Source organism: Gekko japonicus, unplaced genomic scaffold, assembly GCF_001447785.1.
Source record: "Gekko japonicus isolate JY-2015 unplaced genomic scaffold, Gekko_japonicus_V1.1 scaffold936, whole genome shotgun sequence".
NCBI lineage: Eukaryota > Metazoa > Chordata > Lepidosauria > Squamata > Gekkonidae > Gekko > Gekko japonicus.
The window spans coordinates 681130-701405 of record NW_015173702.1 but is presented as its reverse complement, the minus strand read 5'-3'; the positions used below and the strand labels follow the sequence as shown (position 1 = coordinate 701405).

Here is a 20276-nt window from a genome sequence, read left to right as displayed (position 1 = left end):
TTCAGGTTAAATCATTTTCCCCACCGCCCTTCTTCTTTTTTTTTTAAATACATTTTTTATTCTTTTACATACAAGTACAATCAAATGCCTAAGAAGGGATGAACTCGAACACAGTACATTACATCTTACAAAAATGTATACATTATCAACATAATTGACCAGAGAGATCCCTAGTCATAGCCTTGGTGTGCATATTGGTTCTAATTTACTGATTCCCTTTTGTGTGTATTCGAGACTTTAACACCCATATATGTTGCTGTGGACCGTACAGTGGGTGTGGGCCCAATCCTCTATACTGCTAACAGGAGTACCCCTCACATTATAGGAACAACCATCTATGATAATAGTGATTTATGGGCAGTATCTCATGTTTCGTCATATAATTCACTATTGGTGACCAGAGCCGCCTAAATTTCCTAGCCGTAGTGTCGCTGGAAGCCTGGGCCTCCTGGATTTGGGTGTTGATTTTGGCCATTACAAATTGTTCCCAGAGTTTATCATGCCACAAAGATAATGTGGGAGGACTAGGAGATTTCCACTGGGCGGCTATTGTTAATTTAGCCGTTGCTAGTAGTAGTGATGTGAGGTTTCTCTTGTCTTCCATCGTGGAGTCATCCCATTTATTCAGCAGTATCAGTTCCGGTGTGAAGGAGAGTCTTTGGTTGGTCATTTCCTGTATGCATAAAGTTATCTCCTTCTAGAATTGGTTGATCCTTGGACAACTCCACCAACAGTGGATGTAGGAGCCTATCTGACCACATTTCTTCCAGCACGTGACGTCATTGGATTTGCTGATTTTGTTAAGTTGTTTGGGGGTTATGTACCATCTCGTGAGTAATTTGAAATTTTGTAGTCGAAGGTTGAGTACTGTTGTTTTGTTCACTGGGGAGGCTCATACCACCTCTCAATCTTTGTCTTCCCATAGCTGGTCCAAGTCCTCCTCCCACCGTGTTTGATAACTAAGCTTTGTTTGATTCTCTGCCATCCCTATCGCCCTTCTTAAACCACTGCATTGTTTGCAAGGCCTAGCCAGCAGTGTGGACAGAAAGCAAGGCAGGCTTCACAACGGCATAGCCCTTGATGGTGTAATTCAACAATCTCCAGTTAATCAGGTAGTCAGGAAGAGCTTGGTCGTACCAGGCAAGGACTACCTCATCTGGGTCCAGAACACGGTCCCACATGTATACATCGGAGATCTCCCCCATGAAGGACTGGTTGATGTCAAAGCCACCTCCAAAGTTATCCTGATCTTGGCCGAGGACAATGGATGCCTCTGGTTGGATAGAGTGTCCTTTTGCCAAGCTCTTCCGGACCAGAGGTTGCCCGTTCACCCAGAGCTCCACTAAGCCCGTGGAAGACTCCCAACTCACACAGACATGCTTCCCAAAATGGTTAGTGCTCAATGTTTCTGGAACTTTGAAGATCAATTCTTCACTCCCCAAATGAAACTTGTATTGATTGGGTTTCTGTGCTACGAGGAGAAGCTCATTGCTGTGTCTCTTGGAGGCGTAAGAGAAGAGGCTGTGTTCACGGGTCAGGTCTGTGTAGAGCCTCAAGCACAGTGTGACGCTGGTCAAGGGATGTTGTATTTTGGCCTTCAAGACTACATGTGCAGTGTTTGAGGCCACCGGGAAAACGAAGGCCTTCCTTTCCAGATCTGGTGAGGGAAAAGAGAATTAGGAATGGGGAAAATGTTCCTAGTGACATTTCACCATTTTTTGGATAGCGTTGTTGTTGTTTTCCTTTCCTCAGACTTTCTCAGATGTTTCACCTGAGAAGAAGCCTCCAGATTTCTCTTTGAGCAATGGATCACCCTTCTTTAGAAGGGATTTTGTCTTTTCTTAATTATTTTTTTCTTATCTGGACTTTCCCCCCAAGTACATACACGCCTATGTGCTATGAAGTCACACCTGACTTCTGGCGACCCCAGCCAGGGGCTTTCAAGGCAAGTGAGAAGCAGAGGTGGTTTGCCATGGCCTTCCTCTGCAGAGCCTTCCTTGGTGGTACCCCATCCAAGTATCAGGTTTGCTGAGTTTCCAACACAGAACAACCCCAGCAATGGGCCTTCAAGGCAAGCAAGAAGTAGAGGTGCTTTGCCATTGCCTTCCTCTGCAGATTCTTCCTTGGTGGTCTCCCATCCACATACCAACCTTACTTAGCTTCCAAGATCTGACATGATTAGGATATACCATACCGTTTCCCCTCCCTTCCTTCAAAGTTGATGCCTAGAATTTTTGGTTTTGTTGAAATTGGGACAGTCAGAATGGGGTGGATCCCACCCATCACTCTACTGCACTTAGCTAAGTTCGAAGTCTTCCTTCGTCTTAAGGAGCCTTTCCCCACTTCAGTGGCTATTCCATTGGAGGCAGAGCCAGTGAGCTTGGATGGAGGCTCCTTAGGATGGGGAAAGTCTCCTTGGAGGATGGTGGGATCTGCCCCCATTTTCTTTTGCTTTTCTTGATACAGCAATGTGGTTTTGCTTCAGCAACAGAGGTGTGAGTACAGGGATTATCTGGAAACTGTAGATGTTAATGAAGAAAAAATTGTGGGCTGGAGAGACACAGGGGCAGAGGTCACTTTAATTAAACCCCAGTTAGTACAGAAAAATCAGTATCTACCTGGAAGGACCTTCAAGTTTAAGGGCATGAGTGGGCCAGACTTGGAAGTAGCCCTGACAGAAGTTCCAATTAAATATAAAAATTTCCTAGGGAAATGGATAGTGGGAGTTTGGAAGGAATTAGATATACCCATTTTATTGGGGAATGGTTTGGCCTCACAATTAAAATCTGATAATGATGTAAATGTTGTTACCAGAAGTAGGCCTTTGGCTTCAAATCTGCAGGCATTCAGCCAGCAGACCAGTCTAGATGAACCTAGGACTAGTGATTCAGTAATGCTGTTACAGAAAGTGCCAGCTGCAGAATTTCTAGCAGAGAAGAAGCAAGGTCAGAGCTTAAAAGGAGCTATGGTAGAAAGCAGAGGCTACAATGCAAGGTGTTACAGTAGAAAATGCTTGCCTATTAGGGTTGCCAAGGCCTACCTTTGTAATAGCAACCTATACCTGTGATCACCAAAGATCACAAACGAGAGAGCCAGTTTGGTGTAGTGGTTAAGCGTGTGGACTCTAATCTGGGAGAACCGGGTTTGATTCCCCACTCCTCCACTTGCACCTGGCTGGATGACCTTGGGCAAGCCATAGTTCTGGCACAGCTGTTATTGAAAAAGAGCCGTTTCTGTCAAGAGCCCTCTCAGCCCCACCTACCTCCCAGGGTGTCTGTTGTGGGGAAGGGAAGGGAGAGGAGTTTGTGAGCCACTCTGAGACTCCTTTGGGTAGTGAAGGGCGGGGTATAAATCCAATCTCCTCCTCCTCCTCCTCCTTCTCCACCAAAGCCTTCACTAAAATAGGTGTGGACATTGTAGGCCCAATCTCAAGAGCAACAAGGCAGGGGAACAAGTATATTCTGACCATTGGGGACTTTGCCACGAAGTTCCCAGAAGTGATACCACTAAGGGGCATTGAGGCAAGGAGGGTTGCTGAAGCCTTACTGTCTTTTCAAGGCTAGGCTTTCCAAAGGAGATGGTCACTGATTTGGGCACCATGTCTCAAGTCATGAAAGAACTGTTGCAGGTGTGCGGCATCAGACATCTTACCACAACAGCATATCACCCACGGGCTAATGGCCACAACGAAAGATTCAATGGCACTTTGAACCACATGCTGAAAACATATGCGGTCAAGCATCCCAATGACTGGGACCAGTGTCTACAACACCTGCTTTTTGGCTATAGGGAAGTGCCACAAGAAAGTTCCAGGTTTAGTCCTTTCGAGTTACTCTTTGGACATCCAGCAAGAGGTCCAATGGACATCCTGAAAGAGGCATGGGCAGGACGAGAGAACATCCAAAGCAAAGATGTCATCACCTACCTACAAGAGCTCCAGGACGACCCACAGGAACTGAGGGCGGCAGCTGTAGACAGCATGCAATGAGCCCAGCAGAGACAGAAGACCTGGTATGACACCAAAGCCAGAGCCCAAGCCTTCAAGCCAGGAGACCAAGTCCTTCTGCTGAAGCCCAGAAGCAATCACAAGGTTGAAGTGGCGTGGGAAGGACCTTTCCAAGTGGTCCATGAGGTTTCAATGTTAACTATTTGGTTGATGTAAGTGGTGAAGGGGGACAAGGCAAAATGTTCCAAGTAAACATGCTGAAACCTTATTTTGACCGAGGTAACCTGGTCCCTATGGCCAGAGGTGGGAAGGAAGAGGTTATGGATTTGATGGGTTGGAGGAAGGTATCTAAAGGGAGTACCTTAAGTGAAGTTAATCAGGTCCCATCCCTTACAAAAGACCAGCAATGGCAGGTAAAGGCGATCTTAACAAGTTTCCAAACCATATTTTTGAACTTCCCAGGGAGAACCAGCCTTGCTCAACATAGGATCAACACAGGTGATACAAGACTTGTTGCTCTCCCACCATACAGAGTAACCGGTCCAAATTCTAGCAACATTGCAAAGGCGGTTAAAGATATGCTAGACCTTGGACTGGCTGTACTGTCAGAAAGTCCTTGGGCGTCCCCTGTCATCTTGGTCCGAAAGTAGACTACACCTTAAGATTTTATGTGTGCAGGAGGTTGGATAAAGTAACCGTGGCCCTGTTCACACGGCAAATTGGCCGGGGGAGAGCCACGATGGAATGGCGGATTTTCCAGGTGCGATCACACCACAACATCTGGCAAGTAGAATGCACCCGTGGCCAACCCGTGGCATGCCGCCAAAAATGTGCGATACAAAAATACCTCCTCAAAGGTACTAGTAAACGGTTTGCCACGGGCTGCCTCCGGACTCCCTTGGTGTGATCACGCCGGCGTGGCTTTTCCCTCTGTCCGTCTTTGTTGCAGCACACACGCCAAGGGCCGGAACTGTGGGTTGCCGCCGACACATCTGATCGTGTTGTCATGTGTCTAATTGCAGTGCTGCAATAGCCACGCCACACCTCCCCCCCGCGTTTTTTGGCCCGTGTGACCAGGCCCTGTAACTGGTATAGATCCTAAACCAAAGGTAAATTGGTGGAAATAAATGGTCTGTACACAAGATAAAAACCAAGGTGGAAATAAAAGGGTCTGTAGAAATAGTAGATACTGTAGAATTTTTTTTATAAAAAGGTCACTCACCGTTACGCTGGTTGAACCAGGTAAAGAACACAAACAGCAAACTAATCTAGTGGAGTCTGCAACTCCAAGACTACAACTTTGACATCATACATATAAAAGGGAAGGAGAACGTCATTGCAGATGTACTCTCCAGGACCACATAAATGTGGAAGGTTTAATCACACATGGTTTATATCTCAAAGTGTATGTTTATTGTTGTAATGTAACTAGAATGTTGAAAGTGTGTTAAATGTTGGTGTTTTAAATAACATAAGGTAAAGTGCACTCACATGATCCCCATTGTTCAGGTGAGACTTGTAGAAGTTTCCCCTTGTGCAGTGTTCTTAAAGGGCGGGGCATGTGATGGATTGCAAAAAAAAGCAGGCTTTTAAAAATGCTGCTTGTGTCAGAGAGTCAGGGAGTTCAAGAGTTAATCTTCCCTGGAGAGAAGAGCTTATGTGATTGGCTGCACTACGTGCTCTCTGATTGGCTAACATAGCTGAGAGAGGAAATAAAACAGCTGATCTGGAGGGAAAAGGGGTCTTTCACCTTTTGGTTGTTTGAAATCTAACATCTGGATCAGTAGTCTTCTGAGGAAAGAGACATTTGGGAGTCAGTATTTTCTGACAGGCAATAGTCAGAAAAGTACTTCTACACAGAGAAAAAGAGAAACCCCATTGTCTTAGATATATTACAACTGCTCTGAGAAAGAATTTAGAATCTCAGTTAGGACAGCTACAGAGTAGCTTTATACAGACAAAGGAAACTGGAGAAGGATTTGGCAGAAGGTCTGGGTAGTCAGAATGAACTCCCATACAAGCCAAATAGTAAAAGCAGTTATTGCTTCTTAGGGACAAGGAGAATAACTTCCTGCCAGTGAAAGGAGTTGGGAAGAGAACCCTGGTCTGTGATATAGGGGAGAAGCTTTGACGCCTCAGGAATTAGCAAAAAGCTGTGATATCTAAAGGAAACCTAGAACTCTGAAGGAATCTAGAAACATTAATAAGAACTGTGTTAGTGCTAAAACATACCAAACAAAGTACCTCTTAAAGAAAGAACTAGAAAGCCTTGAAACAAAACTACAAATACACTCTCTTGAATGTTCTAAGAATTCAACTCTGTATATATTAGAAAGTTTTTACCTCAGCAGTCTCAAAACCTTGACTATTCCTATTATACATATATTCCCTGCCAGTTTAATAAAATATTTATTCTGTTTTTTAAAGTTAATTTGCCTCAAGTGCCATTTCACAAGGATTTAAATATAAGACAGCTCCTGTATTTTCAGTAGAATTCCTGAGCTGAGAAAAAGCCTAAACTAAATCTCTGACATAGGGTGGGACAGTTAAGTCTTTTCTGACAAAGAATACTGTACTACTGTAGGGCGACTCAGTCAGTGAGGGGAACTGAAGTTTTGGCAGGAAAAATATGCCAGACAGTTGGGAAGATACAGGGGTCCATCATGGTTATGCTGGTTGTGCAAAACATCTGTCTACCAATGAGAGATAAATACCCCCAGAAGAGAGATTTTCTTCCCACCCACCCTTTGCCTGACAGGCCATCTTCTTGGCCATTTTGAGCTACTAGCCTAGCTTGGCCTAGCCCTCAGCAGCTAAGTCAACCAATGCAGTTGCCCCACAGCACAGAGTGCATCCTCCTGGGGGTGAAGAAAAAGAAGCTGAGGAAGAGGAAGAAGAACAAAAATTGAATGCAACAATGAAAATGAATGATGATTTTAAAATGGGGGGGGGGAGTGCACATCCCTAACAAGATATGCATCTCTAAACAGAAATTTCAAAATACATCATTTGATTTAAGGGAAATGCTGAGGGTGAAGAGAGTTTCAGAGGGTAGCCATGTTGGACTGCAGGAGAAGAGCTGGATTCGAGTCCCATAGCACCTTTGAGACCAACAGGATTTTTCAGGGTATGAGCTTTTGAGCTCTTATGGAGGGAGCTTTGACTGTCAACAGCCCATACCCTGAAAATCATGTTGGTCTCTGTGGTAACAGACTCATACCGAACTGCTTAGGGTGAAGCAAGTGGGGCTCTTGCCAACTGTGGAGTCAGTCAGCCCTGTATAAATAGCTCAAGATGGCACCCACCTTCCAGTCATGACTGGAAAAAACCCACAATGATTAAATCGGAAAAAGATTTAGGGAGGAAAATAGAGATGAAGGAATGGGGAAAAACCTGGAAATCAATTAAACTTCTGAGAGCAATATCCTATAGGGAAAACATATTAAAAATGATATATAGATGGCATTGGACGCCAGATAGGTTACAAAAATGTTATACAAATATTTCTGGAAACTGTTGGAGATGTAACCATAATATAGGGACGTATTTCCACATTTGGTGGAAATGCGAAAGAGCACAAAGTTTTTGGAAAATGACTAAATACCTGATAAAAGAGATTACAGATATAGACTTACCACTTACTCCTGAAATTTTCTTGTTAAATATAACACCTGATGGATTAAAATTTAATGTAAAATGTATTATTGTTTACTTAATCACTATGGCTAGGATAGCTGTTGCAAAGAACTGGAAATCAGATAATTTGCCGAGTCGCGATGTACTACTTAGCAATTTTTATGAAGTAATAGAAATGGATAAGTTAAATATGTTTTTAGCGGGTAAAACAAGTGAGCAATTCAAGCAGAAATGGCAAAAAGCCATTAATTGGTATGAAATTAACTTGTGAGGTCAACCCCCTAAATGAATGTAATGGAAATTCGTTTGTATATGACTCTGGATAAAACTTGAAAATAAAATATATATTTTTAAAAAAGATGGCACCCACCTTCCAGGGCGAGAGAGCCCAAGAGGCTGACAAGGAGGAGGAGGAGAGAGAGGAGCCCCTTCCGCATGATGGCCACACCGCAAAGTGATCCGAGTAGAGATGGAACAGCTTCCGAGAACAAAGTCAGCTTCGGGTCTTCTCCTTTTCACAGGCAGATTCCCAAGTGGGAGCTGTAAAGCCCTTCCAAAATATATCCTTGAACTGAGAGGGGCAGGGCAGGATGTTTACTCAGTAAATTTCATTGTAGGGGAAAATATTCCGGGCTGGTTACCACTTGGGGAGTAGCCAGCATCTGGTTTTTGGTTGGTTAAATTTCTTTGGAAAAGAGGCTCAGTGAAGCAGGTGCCATAAAAATGGCAGGGCAGGATGTTTGCTCAGTAAATTCTGTCGTAGAACAGTATCCGTCATTGGATGGTTAAATTCTTTGGAAAAGAGGCTCGGTGGAGCAGGAGGTCATAAGATGTGATAAGACTATTGGCAGCAAATAGTACATTGACACTGTTTATTTTTCATTCTAGTCCAAAGAACACAAGAGTACATAAGAATCCCTACTGGGAAATCAGCCCCATGCACTGTAGCCCCCACCCTGCTCGCAAAAAGACCCTCCCTCCTGAAAGATTTAAAGGGCCTTCCAGCTGATCGGCGGGCCATGTACTATCCACCAATGAGCTGAAGCCCTTTAAATCTTGCAGGAGGGGAGGGAGAGGGGTGGCCCTGGTTGGTCGTGCTTGGGGGTGGGACTTGGGGCAGGGCTTCCCTTGCCAGCCAACTGGCTGGTGGCAGATTGGAGCACCCCGAAGCAGGGGAACCCCTGCCTGGACCTAAGGGCAGGCAACTCTAGCCCATGTTGAACCTCATTTGCCATGTTGACGCCCCCTCACCCAGCCTTCACAGATCCCTCTGGAATGCCTCACAATCCTCCCTAGTTCTCACCACCCTGAACAACTTAATGTCAAACTTCGCCACTTCACCACAGTTTACTCCCAACTCCAAATCATTAATGAACAAGTTAAAAAGCACCGGACCTAGTACCGAGCCCTGCAGTACCCCACTGCTAACCCACTGTGAAAACTTTTTATTTATAGGCCCTGTTCATACGAGCACATTTGGGCCGGGAGCGGGACGGAACGGAGGCGGAGCAAATGGCCGCGATCCCACCTCAACATCTGGGGAGCGTGCCGTCTCCGTCCCTGATCCGGTCCAAATGGCGATGCCCCGCTGCGAAAACGAACCACCTATCTAGGTGGTTGCAACCGTCTGGAGCGCCCCAAGCCGGCCGTGGGATCGGCGGCGCGTCCTTGCGCCGCCGCATCCCGGCCCCCGGCCGTACTGCGCATGCTCAGGCATGCGCAGTTCGGCAGCCTCCCCCTCCCATCGGGCTCGTCCTCCCCGGCGTCTGCTCTTGCCGGGGAGAAGAGGCGCCGCGGCCAGGGGATCCGTGGGATCCCGCCGCAGCGTCTCAACGTTGGAGCGGCTCTATTTAGCCGCGCTTTGCCTCGTGGTTTCCCTGCCATGTGGCAGGGACCATACTCTGTTTCCTGTTAATTAACTAGTTTTTAATCTACAAGAGGACTTTTCCTCTTATCCCATGACTGTTGCGTTTACTTAGGAATCTTTGATGAGGAACTTAATCAAAGGCTTTCAGGAAGTCTAGGTAAACAGTATCTACTGGGTCACCCTTGTCCATGTGTTTGTTCACCCCCTCAACAAACTCTAAAAAATGAGTGAGACAAGATTGTCCCTTACAGAATCCATGCTGATTCTTCCTCAATAGCTTTTGTTCATCAATGTGCCTACTAACTCTATCTTTAATAACAGATTCCACCAACTTACTATTGATGTTAGACTGAATGGCCTGTAATTTCCCAGATCTCCTCTGGAACCTTTTTTGAAGATGGGAGTTACATTGACTACCTTCCAGTCTTTGGGAAGGGAAGCAGATTTTAGTGATAGATTGCATATTTTTGTCAGGAGATCCACAAGTTCACATTTGACTTATTTCAGAACTCTTGGACGTATGCCATCTGGGCTTGGTGATTTGTCCGTTTTTAATTTGTCCATCAGTCATACGACCTCCTCTCTTGTCACCTCAATCCAGCTGAGGTCTTTCGACACCCCTCCTGAAATGGGAGATTCTTGAGTGGCAAGCAGCTCTCATCTTCCACAGTGAAGAGACAGGCAAAAATGCATTCAGCTTCTCTGCCATCTCCCTATCATCATTTAGTAATCCTTTCACCCCTTAGCCATCCAAGGGTCCCATTGTCTCCCTGGCTGGTTTTCTGCTACTAATGTATTTGAATTTCTGTTTAAATTGTTGGTCTTTATGTTATTTGCAATATGTTCCTCATAGTCCTTTTTTGTCTGTCTGATTACTGACTTGCATTTTATTTGCCACAGCCTGTGCTCCCTTTTGGCCCCGGTCACATGGGAAACTTTGGCCCGGGAGAGGGACGGATTGGGGGGCGCAGCAAACGGGTGCGATCTCACCGCAGCATCTGGGAAGCGGCACGCACCCATCCCCGATCCATCCCTAAACCCTGAAAACCCGCTGCAAAAAAGAATCTCCTACAGAGGAGGACTTACCTGAAGCACCGCTGCAAGTGCGGCTGTAGGATCGCCACTGCGTCCGTTGTCTGGATCAATCCAGGCTCCCCGTCGAACTGCGCATGCGCACACATGTGCAGTTGGTTGTCATGCTCTTTCTTTAGTGGCTTCCCCCTGGCATCTGATCATGCCGGGGAGGAAGTGCATGGCGGCTCAGGGGATCTATGTGATCCCGCCGCCGCGTCTCTCTTTTGGTGCGGCTTTAGGAAGCCGCACTTTGCCCGTGCTATTCCCCCCCCCCCCCATGTGGCAGGGGCCTTTATTTACCTCACTTGGACTAGCCTTCCACCGCTTAAAGGAATTCTTCTTACCTTTTACTGCTTCCATTACTTTGGTCCCGATCACACACAGAATTAGCCGCGCAATAGGCACGAATGCTGGGCGGATTTTAAGGGCGCGATCACACGGAAACATCTGGCAAGCATCCCGCACCCGTCAGCAACCCGTTTCGCTCCGCCGAAGAAGCGGAGTTAAAAAATACCGGGGAAAGGGCAGTATCAAATGGGTTTGCGATGGGCCGCAGATGGGGTGAGCTCCCATCTCTGGTTCCAGCTCCTGCCAACCTAGCCGTTCGAAAGCAAGAAATTGCAAGTAGATCAATAGGTACCACTTCGGTGGGAAGGTAACGGCGTTCCGTGCGCCTTGGTGTTTAGTCATGCCGGCCACATGACCACGGAAACGTCTTCGGACAGCGCTGGCTCTTCGGCTTTGAAACGGAGATGAGCACCGCAACCCTAGAGTCGGATTCGACTGGCTTTCGAGCAAAGGAACCTTTACCTTTACCTTATGCTTTACAAAGAGGGAAAGGACACCGTTTTTTCCCTAAAATGGAAGCAAAAAACATGCAGACACGTTGAGTTATATGCCACAAAAAGTGAATCCAATCTGCTTCTAGAAGTCCTAAAGTGAAAATCAATGTTACTAATCACAATTATGACAAAAAGTAATGAAGGCTTTACAAAATAACATTTTAACAAATGTCCATCGCTAGCCAGCTGGAGTCTTTAAGTGGAAAGTGAAAACATGAAGCTGCCTTATACTGAATGGAATGAATTTGTATCTGTATGCTACAATTTATAATGGATCCCCTGACGAAGCTTACAGCAAAATGTGTTGTGATCCACAAGAGCCAAATATTCTATTTCTATTCCGCACCTTGTTTTTCTCATCCTTTTGGCTCACTGGTGCAGCCACCGCTTTTCCTGATTGCTGTTGGTATTCCAACTTGGCCATTCCTCCATGGATTGGGACAACGTATTTAGTTTTCCCCAAGACCATATAAACAAACCTCTAGAAAGACCTTCCATTTTTGAATCCCATCATCTGAACAAGAACACTAATTGGATGAACTTATTTATTTACACTTATGCAGCAGAGGTTCATCAGTGACTATTATCCACAAGGTATAGGTGGAATACTGCTCTGTATTCTTGGTGCTTGGGAGGGGGGCAACAGTGGGAGGGCTTCTGGAATTCTGGCCCCACTGGTGGACCTCCTGATGGCACCAGGGTTTTGCCAGTGTGTGACACAGAGTGTTGGACTGGATGGGCCATTGGCCTGATCCAACATGGCTTCTCTTGTGTTATTATGTCTGGGGCAGCAATGATCAGTTTTCTTGGTACTTGGGGGGGGGGGCAACAGTGGGAAGGCTTCTGGAGTTCTGGCCCCACTGGCGGACCTCCTGATGGCACCAGGGTTTTGGCCACTGTGTGACACAGAGAGGAATTTCAGACAGGTGATATATTCCGGTTCAGGAACAGTTCCCAAACGGTTTCTGGTCTGACATTTCAGACAGAACTGTTTTAGAACCGGTTCCCTACTGGAATATATTTGTACTTTCACACACAAACGCTTCTGTCCCATTCAGGAAACAGGGATGAACCATTTTACCTGTAAACCACTTCCAAGTAGTCTTCAGTTTCTTCTCCCGGATCCAAAACACTTTTTCCCGCCTTTTTTCGCCCGCGCGGGTGATCTCCGGCTTTTTAAAAAACGTTCACTTTAGAGCGCTATAGCGCTATAATACAACAGCAAAACAGTGTTACAGCAACCCCATTGGAATGCCTGGAGTGTTGTGTTATAGCGCTATAGCACTCTAAATCGAATGTTAAAAAAAAGCTGGAAATCACCCGCACGAGCAAAAAACGGCAGGAAAAAGGGGGAAAAGCACTGCAGTCTGAAATGGCAAACCGCTTCAGATCCAGCTGTTTACCAGTAGGGGAAAGCCATTTGTGAAATGGCAGCCCTATACTGGTTTACTCCACGACAGATCAAAAATGGCTTCTAACCGGCATAAAAAGGGTAATGTGAAATTTCTCAGAGTGTTGGACTGGATGGGCCATTGGCCTGATCCAACATGGCTTCCCTGATGTTCTTATGTTTTGCTTTGCCTTCTCAGCTGCTCACAAAACAGCTGAACTGCTTTGTGAAAAAGCAGTCTCCTTGCTTGTGACCTGTGAGTTGAAGTGGGTTTGGATTGGGAGGACGCCAGCCTTTGGGGGGGACCTCATCTTCGGGTTTCAGTTCCCCTGGAGAAAACGGATGCTTTGGGGGCATCGTATCCCACTGAGGTCCCCATCTTTCCCAGGCTCCATTCTCAGGTCTCCAGGAGTTTCCCAATCTGGATCTGGGCGGCCCTACCCCAAGTCTTCCACTGCCCTCTCTGAGACCCTTTCTTGAAGCTTCCCACAAGAGCTGATCTGCATCACTGAATTCCCTACCCTTGTGGCTTTAATAGGGAAGCAACACAGCTTCAGTTTTCATACGTCCCGCGTCTGTCACCAGAACTCTCTCTCTTTTGATCAGATATGTTTCTAGTGATCCTAACGAACCCTTTGGCTCTTCTGCACGGAACGCTTTTTCAAAGGAAACCCTCCTCTTTCAGATCCCGTTAGAGCTTCCTTTGAGGTTCTGATGAGCTTTAACAGACGTTTGAACTCCTCTGTGCCAAGGCAGTTTTGGATGAGGAAGAGGGGAAGTGGAAATGGATGTTGTGGGGGGGGGGGCATGGCGTGGGAAGCAGCTAGTGCCATGGCTTCCCACTTACAGCTGAGTATAAAAGAGTTAACAAGAAAGCTGCAATCGTGCAAATGCGCTTATATTCTAACAACTGTGTACTTAAGTTAATACAGTAATACAAAATACAGCAATGTACAATTTCTATAATATTCCAATCCTAGATGTTCAATTCCGGATGTTGACGAGATTCTCAAGAGTAGAACCTTCGTTTCGTGAGAACTTTCTCCGAACATTAAATTCCTTTCGTAAAAATACAAATTACAACATGTGATAATTAACTCATCTTTTGAGCAATGTACCAAAAAGCTTGTTCGTTATTAAAAATTGTTATACATACAGTTGTATCTTCTCATTTCAAATTTCATGCCATGATTAGTTCATTGTCCAATACTATTCCTCAATTTCTACAAATAAATTGTATAACTCATTGATTATGCATCTTACAATCTATAACAAAATCCAACATTAAAAATTATTATATGACATCTTACCCCGAAAGCTAGAACATTCTCTTGCAGGACTAACTCTTTCAAAGTCACGGGCGAACACGTTCAGTAACAAACCTTAACAGGCGTGGCTAGTCACCTCCTATTTAAATCTGTACCCTAGCCTATCTTAAAGGCACAGACCCCCGTATCTTGTAATTGACAAGGCAATCGGTAGAGAAACAGGAAACTAACATGAACACTACAACTTACACCTACAGATCTACACTACTGATAATAAAGAAGAAGAAAGAACTGGAATATTACAGAAATTGTACATTGTTGTATTTTGTATTACTGTATTAGCTTAAGTAGGAGCTGTGCTGGCTCAAGTGGTTAAGACGCTGAACTGCAGGCTGTGGAAGGTCGGTAGTTCTGCAGTTTGAGACCTGACTTGCCGCATGACGGAGGGAGCTCCCGTCTCTAGTTCCAGCTCCTGCCAACCTAGCCGTTCGAAAGCAAGAAATTGCAAGTAGAACAATAGGTACCACTTCAGTGGGAAGGTAACAGTGTTCCATGCGCCTTGGTGTTTAGTCATGCTGGCCACATGACCACGGAAATGTCTTTGGACAGCGCTGGCTTTGAAACGGAGATGAGCACCGCAACCCTAGAGTCAGATTCGGCTGCTTTCTAGCAAGGGAACCTTTACCTTTACCTTTTTATTAACTTAAGTATACAGTTGTTAGAATATAAGCACATTTGCACGATTGTAGCTTTCATGTTATTTGTTGGTGACCATAAGAGTTGCACCCCCCTCTGTATGTTGAGTATAAAAGAATTAGCAGAGTTTCTTTTTTAAAAAAACAAAACACACCCTGCAATTAGCAGGAGGAACACATTTGGCTAAAAGCACATATTCATTTAATGTTACTTCATATTCTGCCTTTCTCCCCCCCGGGGGGGGGGACTGCAAGTGGCTGACATTGTTCTTGTCCAAGTCTTGCAATCCTGCTTGGCAGTGGCTCTCTTGGCCCCACTCTCAGAATCTGGAAAAACGGACCTTCTATGTGGGTTGTGGTGCTGTGCTGTCCTTAAGGAGTGCAGGGCAAAGCAGGGACTTCTCCTAAGTCACCAGGGCACAGTTTAAGCAACATAACTTCAGCGGGTTACATTTGCAACGATGAAGGTTTGTAAAAATCAACATTGCAACATGCATTTATGCTGGAGGAATTGCCAAGAGAATGGCACTTACATCCACAGATGGATTGTCTGTCATAGCACCCTTTTGCCAGTTTGGTGTAGTGGTTAAGTGCACGGACTGTAATCTGGGAGAACCAGGTTTGATTCCCCACTCCTCCACTTGCACCTGCTGATGTGACCTTGGGTCAGTCACAAGCTCTGGCACAGCTGTCCTTGAAAAACAGCAGTCTGTGTCAGAGTTCTCTCAGCCCCACCCACCTCACAGGGTGTCTGTTGTGGGGAGGGGAAGGGAAAAGGAGTTTGTAAGCCGCTCTGTAAGCTGCTCTGAGACTCCAAGTGAAGGGCAGGGTATAAATCCAATCTCTTCTCTTCTTCTTCTTTTGGGATGAAATATTAGAGGAAATTAGGTGTATATCTGGTCACACTATAAAAAAGAACCCAGAATCTATAATCTTGAACCTTAGAAATGAAACTGCTTTATCCATTATACAAAGAAAAAGAATTGCTTTATTATTATTCGCAGCCAAAACAATCATAGTTTCAAAATGGAGGTAAGAAATTAAACCATCCCTAAACTTATGGTACAAAAAGTTATGGAACTTATATGTAATGGAAAAAATATCCGGGATAATGAATCCAACAAAATCTAATGGTGAATATAGTGAATTTACAATGATATGGCCACCGATCTTATCCCATCTAGTTTCTCTCTCTCTCTCTCTCTTTTTGCAATAAATCCCATCTAGTTTCTCAAGGAACAATACCAGAGATAATAGACACTATTCATTTGTGATAAATGTCGATGTCAACAGTAAGCTTATGAAAAATGCTCTTTTTTATGCTGCTAAGTTTATGTACACTTATCCTGTAATTCCCAGTAGTCATGTATGACTGCGAGAGTTGGACTATAAGGAAGGCCGAGCGCTGAAGAATAGATTCTTTTGAACTATGGTGCTGGAGAAGACTCTTGAGAGTCCCTTGGACTGCAAGAAGATCAAATCAGTCAATCCTAAAAGAAATCAACCCTGACTGTTCCCTGGAAGGCCAGATAATGAAACTGAAGCTCAAATACTTTGGCCACCAAATGAGAAGGGAGCACTCACTGGAGAGGACCCTGATGCTGGGAAAGATTGAAGGTCAAAGAAGACGGGGACGGCAAAGGATGAGATGGTGAGACAGTGTCATAGATGCAATGAACATGAAGTTGAGCAAACTTTAGAGGACGGTGGAAGACCGGAAGGCCTGGCGTGATCTGGTCCATGGGGTCGCGAAGAGTCAGACTCAACTGTTTGACTGAACAACAATCCTGTAAACAATTGTTATTACTTGTTATTAGAATGTTGAAAATTGAATAAATTGGGGGAAAAAAGAGTTTAGATCGCACCTTTACCCACAGATGTCAAAGCATCTGACAGCGCCAACCGGTAAAGTTCAAGAGAAAGAATCTATTCCTCCAACCAGCCCTAACATACAAGCCTTCAAAGAAGACACCACACACATTTCTGCTCCCTTCAACAAAGCATACAAACTTGCTGATGTGGAACTCTGGCTGATTCTGCAGCCATCTGTCCTGCTGCTTCAGACCAACACGGCTACCCACCTGTATCCTTGTGCTGCTACTGAAACAATGTTTTTAAAAAACTGCACAGCCAATCAAATCTCCAATGGCCAATCAGAATCCTTGCAGGGCAAAAGCCCTGCCTACTTGGGGACCCTTGCTCTTGACCCTCGGGTCGCCAGGTCTGGCTTGGAAAATACCTGGAGACTTTGGGGGTGGATCTGGGAGAGGGCCTCAGCACGGTACAATGCCATAGAGTCAACCATTCAAAGCAGCCATTTTCTCCAGAGGAGCTGATCTCTGTCAGCTGGAGATCCATTGTAAAAACAGGAGATCTCCAGGCCCCACCTGGAGGCTGGCAACACTACTCGACCCACAGGGCCTTCTAGCTTAACCAACTACTTCTCTGTGGTTTCTTGCACTATTCTGGGACTTGTCTTGTAAGATAACAGCCATTCTGTTCCCCTACATTCCACTCCTACACGTAATTTGTGGTCGAGTTCTGTTTCAGGATTCCTGTGGGTTCAAGACAAACCACATGCACTCCTGGTTAGATTTATGAAATAAACTGTTGTTTTTTTTAAAGCACAATATTATAGCAATAGCAAATAATCAAGCAAAGCTCAGGGCAAAGATTTTTTTTTTAATTACTTCATCTGTGAGTCTGAAATTACTCCCGAAGATATAAGGACAGATGGACTCACATTCTAGCTGTATCTGAAGAAGTGAGCAGTGATGCACAAAAGCTCCTCCCCTGCCACAGTTTTTGTTCATCTTTAAGGTGCTACTGGACTCTTGCTCCTTTCGTTTGTGATGGTTGATATGGTTGTCCCTGAACGGGGGTGGAGTTCCCCCTGGGGCCTGATCCAGACCTCTGGGGTGGGGGTTTCCCCACCCCCCGGGGGGACTTGGGATCCTTACTCTCTGTGGCCCCCACTTGAGGCTGGTGTAGGGATGTGAGCCCTCTAGTGGCAACCCCAGGAGCATTGGTGTTATGTATTCCGTTATTATGTGAAGTTAGGAACTGGGCTTACAGCTCTATAGAAGCCCTAGTATGCTGAAATGCGAGACCGGATTGGCCAATGCTGCAAATAGGCCAATCCGAAGAGACATTGACTTTCGGCAGGAACTAATTCCATTGGTCCTAAGCGATGCATTTTTATTGGCCCTTATCTGTTCTAGAGGTGTGGCTTTGCCAGTTCAAAAAGTATAAGAGTTAGAAGGTTCTGTTGAATACTGTCCTGTGTTAAGTTATGAGCTGAATAAAGAAATCACTTAAGAGCTGCCTCGATCTCAGTTCATAATAGTCTACTAAATCTGGGTTGCCAGCCTCAAGGTGGTAACTGGAGATCTCCAGGGATTACAACTGACTTCCAGGTGGCAGAGATCAGTCCAACCGGAGAAAATGGCTGCTTTGGAAGGTGGACGGTATTATGCCCCATCGAAGCCTCTCCCTTCCCCAAACCCTGCCTTCCTCAGGCTTCAACCCCCAGTCTCCAGGTATTTCCAAACCTGTAGCTAGCAACCCTAGAAATGGGCTAGCCTTTGGCTTGGATCCGGACTAGCATTTCCATGGGTGGAAGGATTTACACACACACAGGATGCATATGGCGCAGAGGTCCATCAGTGGCTATTAGCCACAAGGTATAGATAGGAATTCTCAGGCTGGGGCAAGTGATGCTCTGTATTCTTGGTGCTTGGGAGGGGGCAACAGTGGGAGGGGCTTCTAGTGTCCTGGCCCCACTGGTGGACCTCCTGATGGCATCTGGTATTTTTGGCCACTGTGTCACACAGTGTTGGACTGGATGGGCCATTGGCCTGACCCAACATTGGCTTCTCTCGTGTTCTTATGTTCTCACCTACCCTTTTCCATAGTAGCCCCAAATGCCCCCCAATTTTGTTCCTGGGGGCACGGGACTCCTAGGGAACAGAGTTTTAGGGGATATTTCAGACTGCTACTGGGGGGGGGGGAGGCAGGAAATCTTGCTTCCTTGCACACATGTAAACGCTGGCTTGGATCCAAGGCATTTAACTTCAGTGTCAGAGAGCAAAATCAGGCTGTGTCTTCTCAGGAATGGCAAGGAGAAACAGACACACATAAGGGTGTCTTGCACTGACATTGTTTTCACTGGCAATCTTCAAGCAGGGGCTGGATGAACACTTGTCAGGGATGCTCTAGGCTGATCCTGCACTGAGCAGGGGGTTGGACTAGATTGGCCTGTCCTGCCCCTTCCAACTTGTGTTCAGACTGGCAGTTTGGCCCGATATAGGCACAACAGCGTTCCGTGCACCTTGGGGGGGGGGAGCAACAGTGGGAGGGCTTCTGATGTCCTGGCCCCACTGTTGGACCTCCTGATGGCACCTGGTGTTTCTGGTCACTGTGTGACACAGAGTGTTGGACTGGATGGGCCTTTGGCCTGATCCAACATTGGCATCTCTTAGGTCCTTATGTGTTTAGTCATGCCAGCCACATGATCACGGAAACGTCTTCGGACAGCGCTGGCTCTTCGGCTTTGAAATGGAGATGAGCACTGCAACCCTGGAGTCGGATTCGACTGGCTTTCGAGCAAGGGAGCCTTTACCTTTACTTTAAATGGGCAGGATCACACAGCCACATCTGTCAGGTGTTCCCCGGGCGTACTCACCCCATCAGAGGATGACTTGGAGCTGGGTTAAAAAGCCACCACCTCCAAAGTGGTGTTTTTGTTTCCCTGCACATTCATTGCGCATGGCCGGATGTCTGAACCTGGCAGTGTGAACCTGCAGATCCGTTCTGCCGCTACGGAGGCAGTTCTTAAAAAGACTTGCCTATGTGTGCATGAGTACGCATGCACACTACGCATACACATGGTGTTTGGATTTTTTTTTTTGCAGTTCGCTCCATAGCTGAAGCGCCACAATAATGTGGAGGCTTTACCACGGGATGTCTCCGTGGGTAACCCACAGCAGGGTGTGCTGTTTGGCTGATATAGCCCACTACACTTTAACCCGGTTCAATTTGAGGCGGCACCATATTGCGCCAAGCCACCAGTGTGATCCCAGCCTATGATTCTACTACTCCTGCAGCAGTGGAACATACCATAAAGAGCTTTTGGGGGTTTGGGGGGGGGTTATGGTTTCCATCTCTGAATTCCCCCCCCTCCAAAGTGCGCTGAGCATTTGTGGATTGCGCAGCCCAGATTTAAAGATGTGTTCCTATTGATTTCGATCCAGAGGTCAAACTGAAGTTGCACCATCCTCAGCTCTTCTGTTCCTGATGCAGCCTCATCTGCTCGACACAGGTGACTGCAAAATCTGGCAAAGGTTTCAGCATGTTTCGCAACCTTTACAAACTCCAATGTGACTTCTTAGCACACCTCCTCTTCCTAACTTGTGTAAATTGCTTAGCCACCTGCTATTTATTGACTTGATCGATTAATAGATAGTCCCCCCACCCTCGAACTTCCAGATAGTTTCCTGCAGACGCACCACAAAAGAATGAACTTCTGAACTCTGGCCAGTTTAATCACAAATGGCTTA

The 20276-nt window shown here is 45.9% G+C and overlaps 1 protein-coding gene across 1 annotated transcript; it reads right to left on the bottom strand.

Annotated features, from left to right (window-relative positions):
• Positions 1-1025: 1025 nt before the first annotated feature.
• LOC107120530 (serum amyloid P-component-like) lies at positions 1026-8019 on the bottom strand. The gene is made up of 2 exons (XM_015423250.1): positions 7953-8019; positions 1026-1657 (listed from the first exon to the last, which is right to left on the bottom strand). The coding sequence occupies exons 1-2, from the start codon at positions 8017-8019 to the stop codon at positions 1026-1028; spliced, it is 699 nt and encodes a 232-aa protein (XP_015278736.1).
• Positions 8020-20276: the final 12257 nt, after the last annotated feature.

What these genes read in the sequence shown, in the direction of transcription:
- LOC107120530 (XM_015423250.1), bottom strand. Translation starts at nt 8,019, where the DNA reads ATGCGGAAGGGGCTCCTCTCTCTCCTCCTCCTCCTTGTCAGCCTCTTG. An exon ending in GGGCTCTCTCGCCCTGGAAG is followed by an intron (nt 1,658 to 7,952) that starts GTGGGTGCCATC and finishes TTCCCTCACCAG; the next exon opens with ATCTGGAAAGGAAGGCCTTC.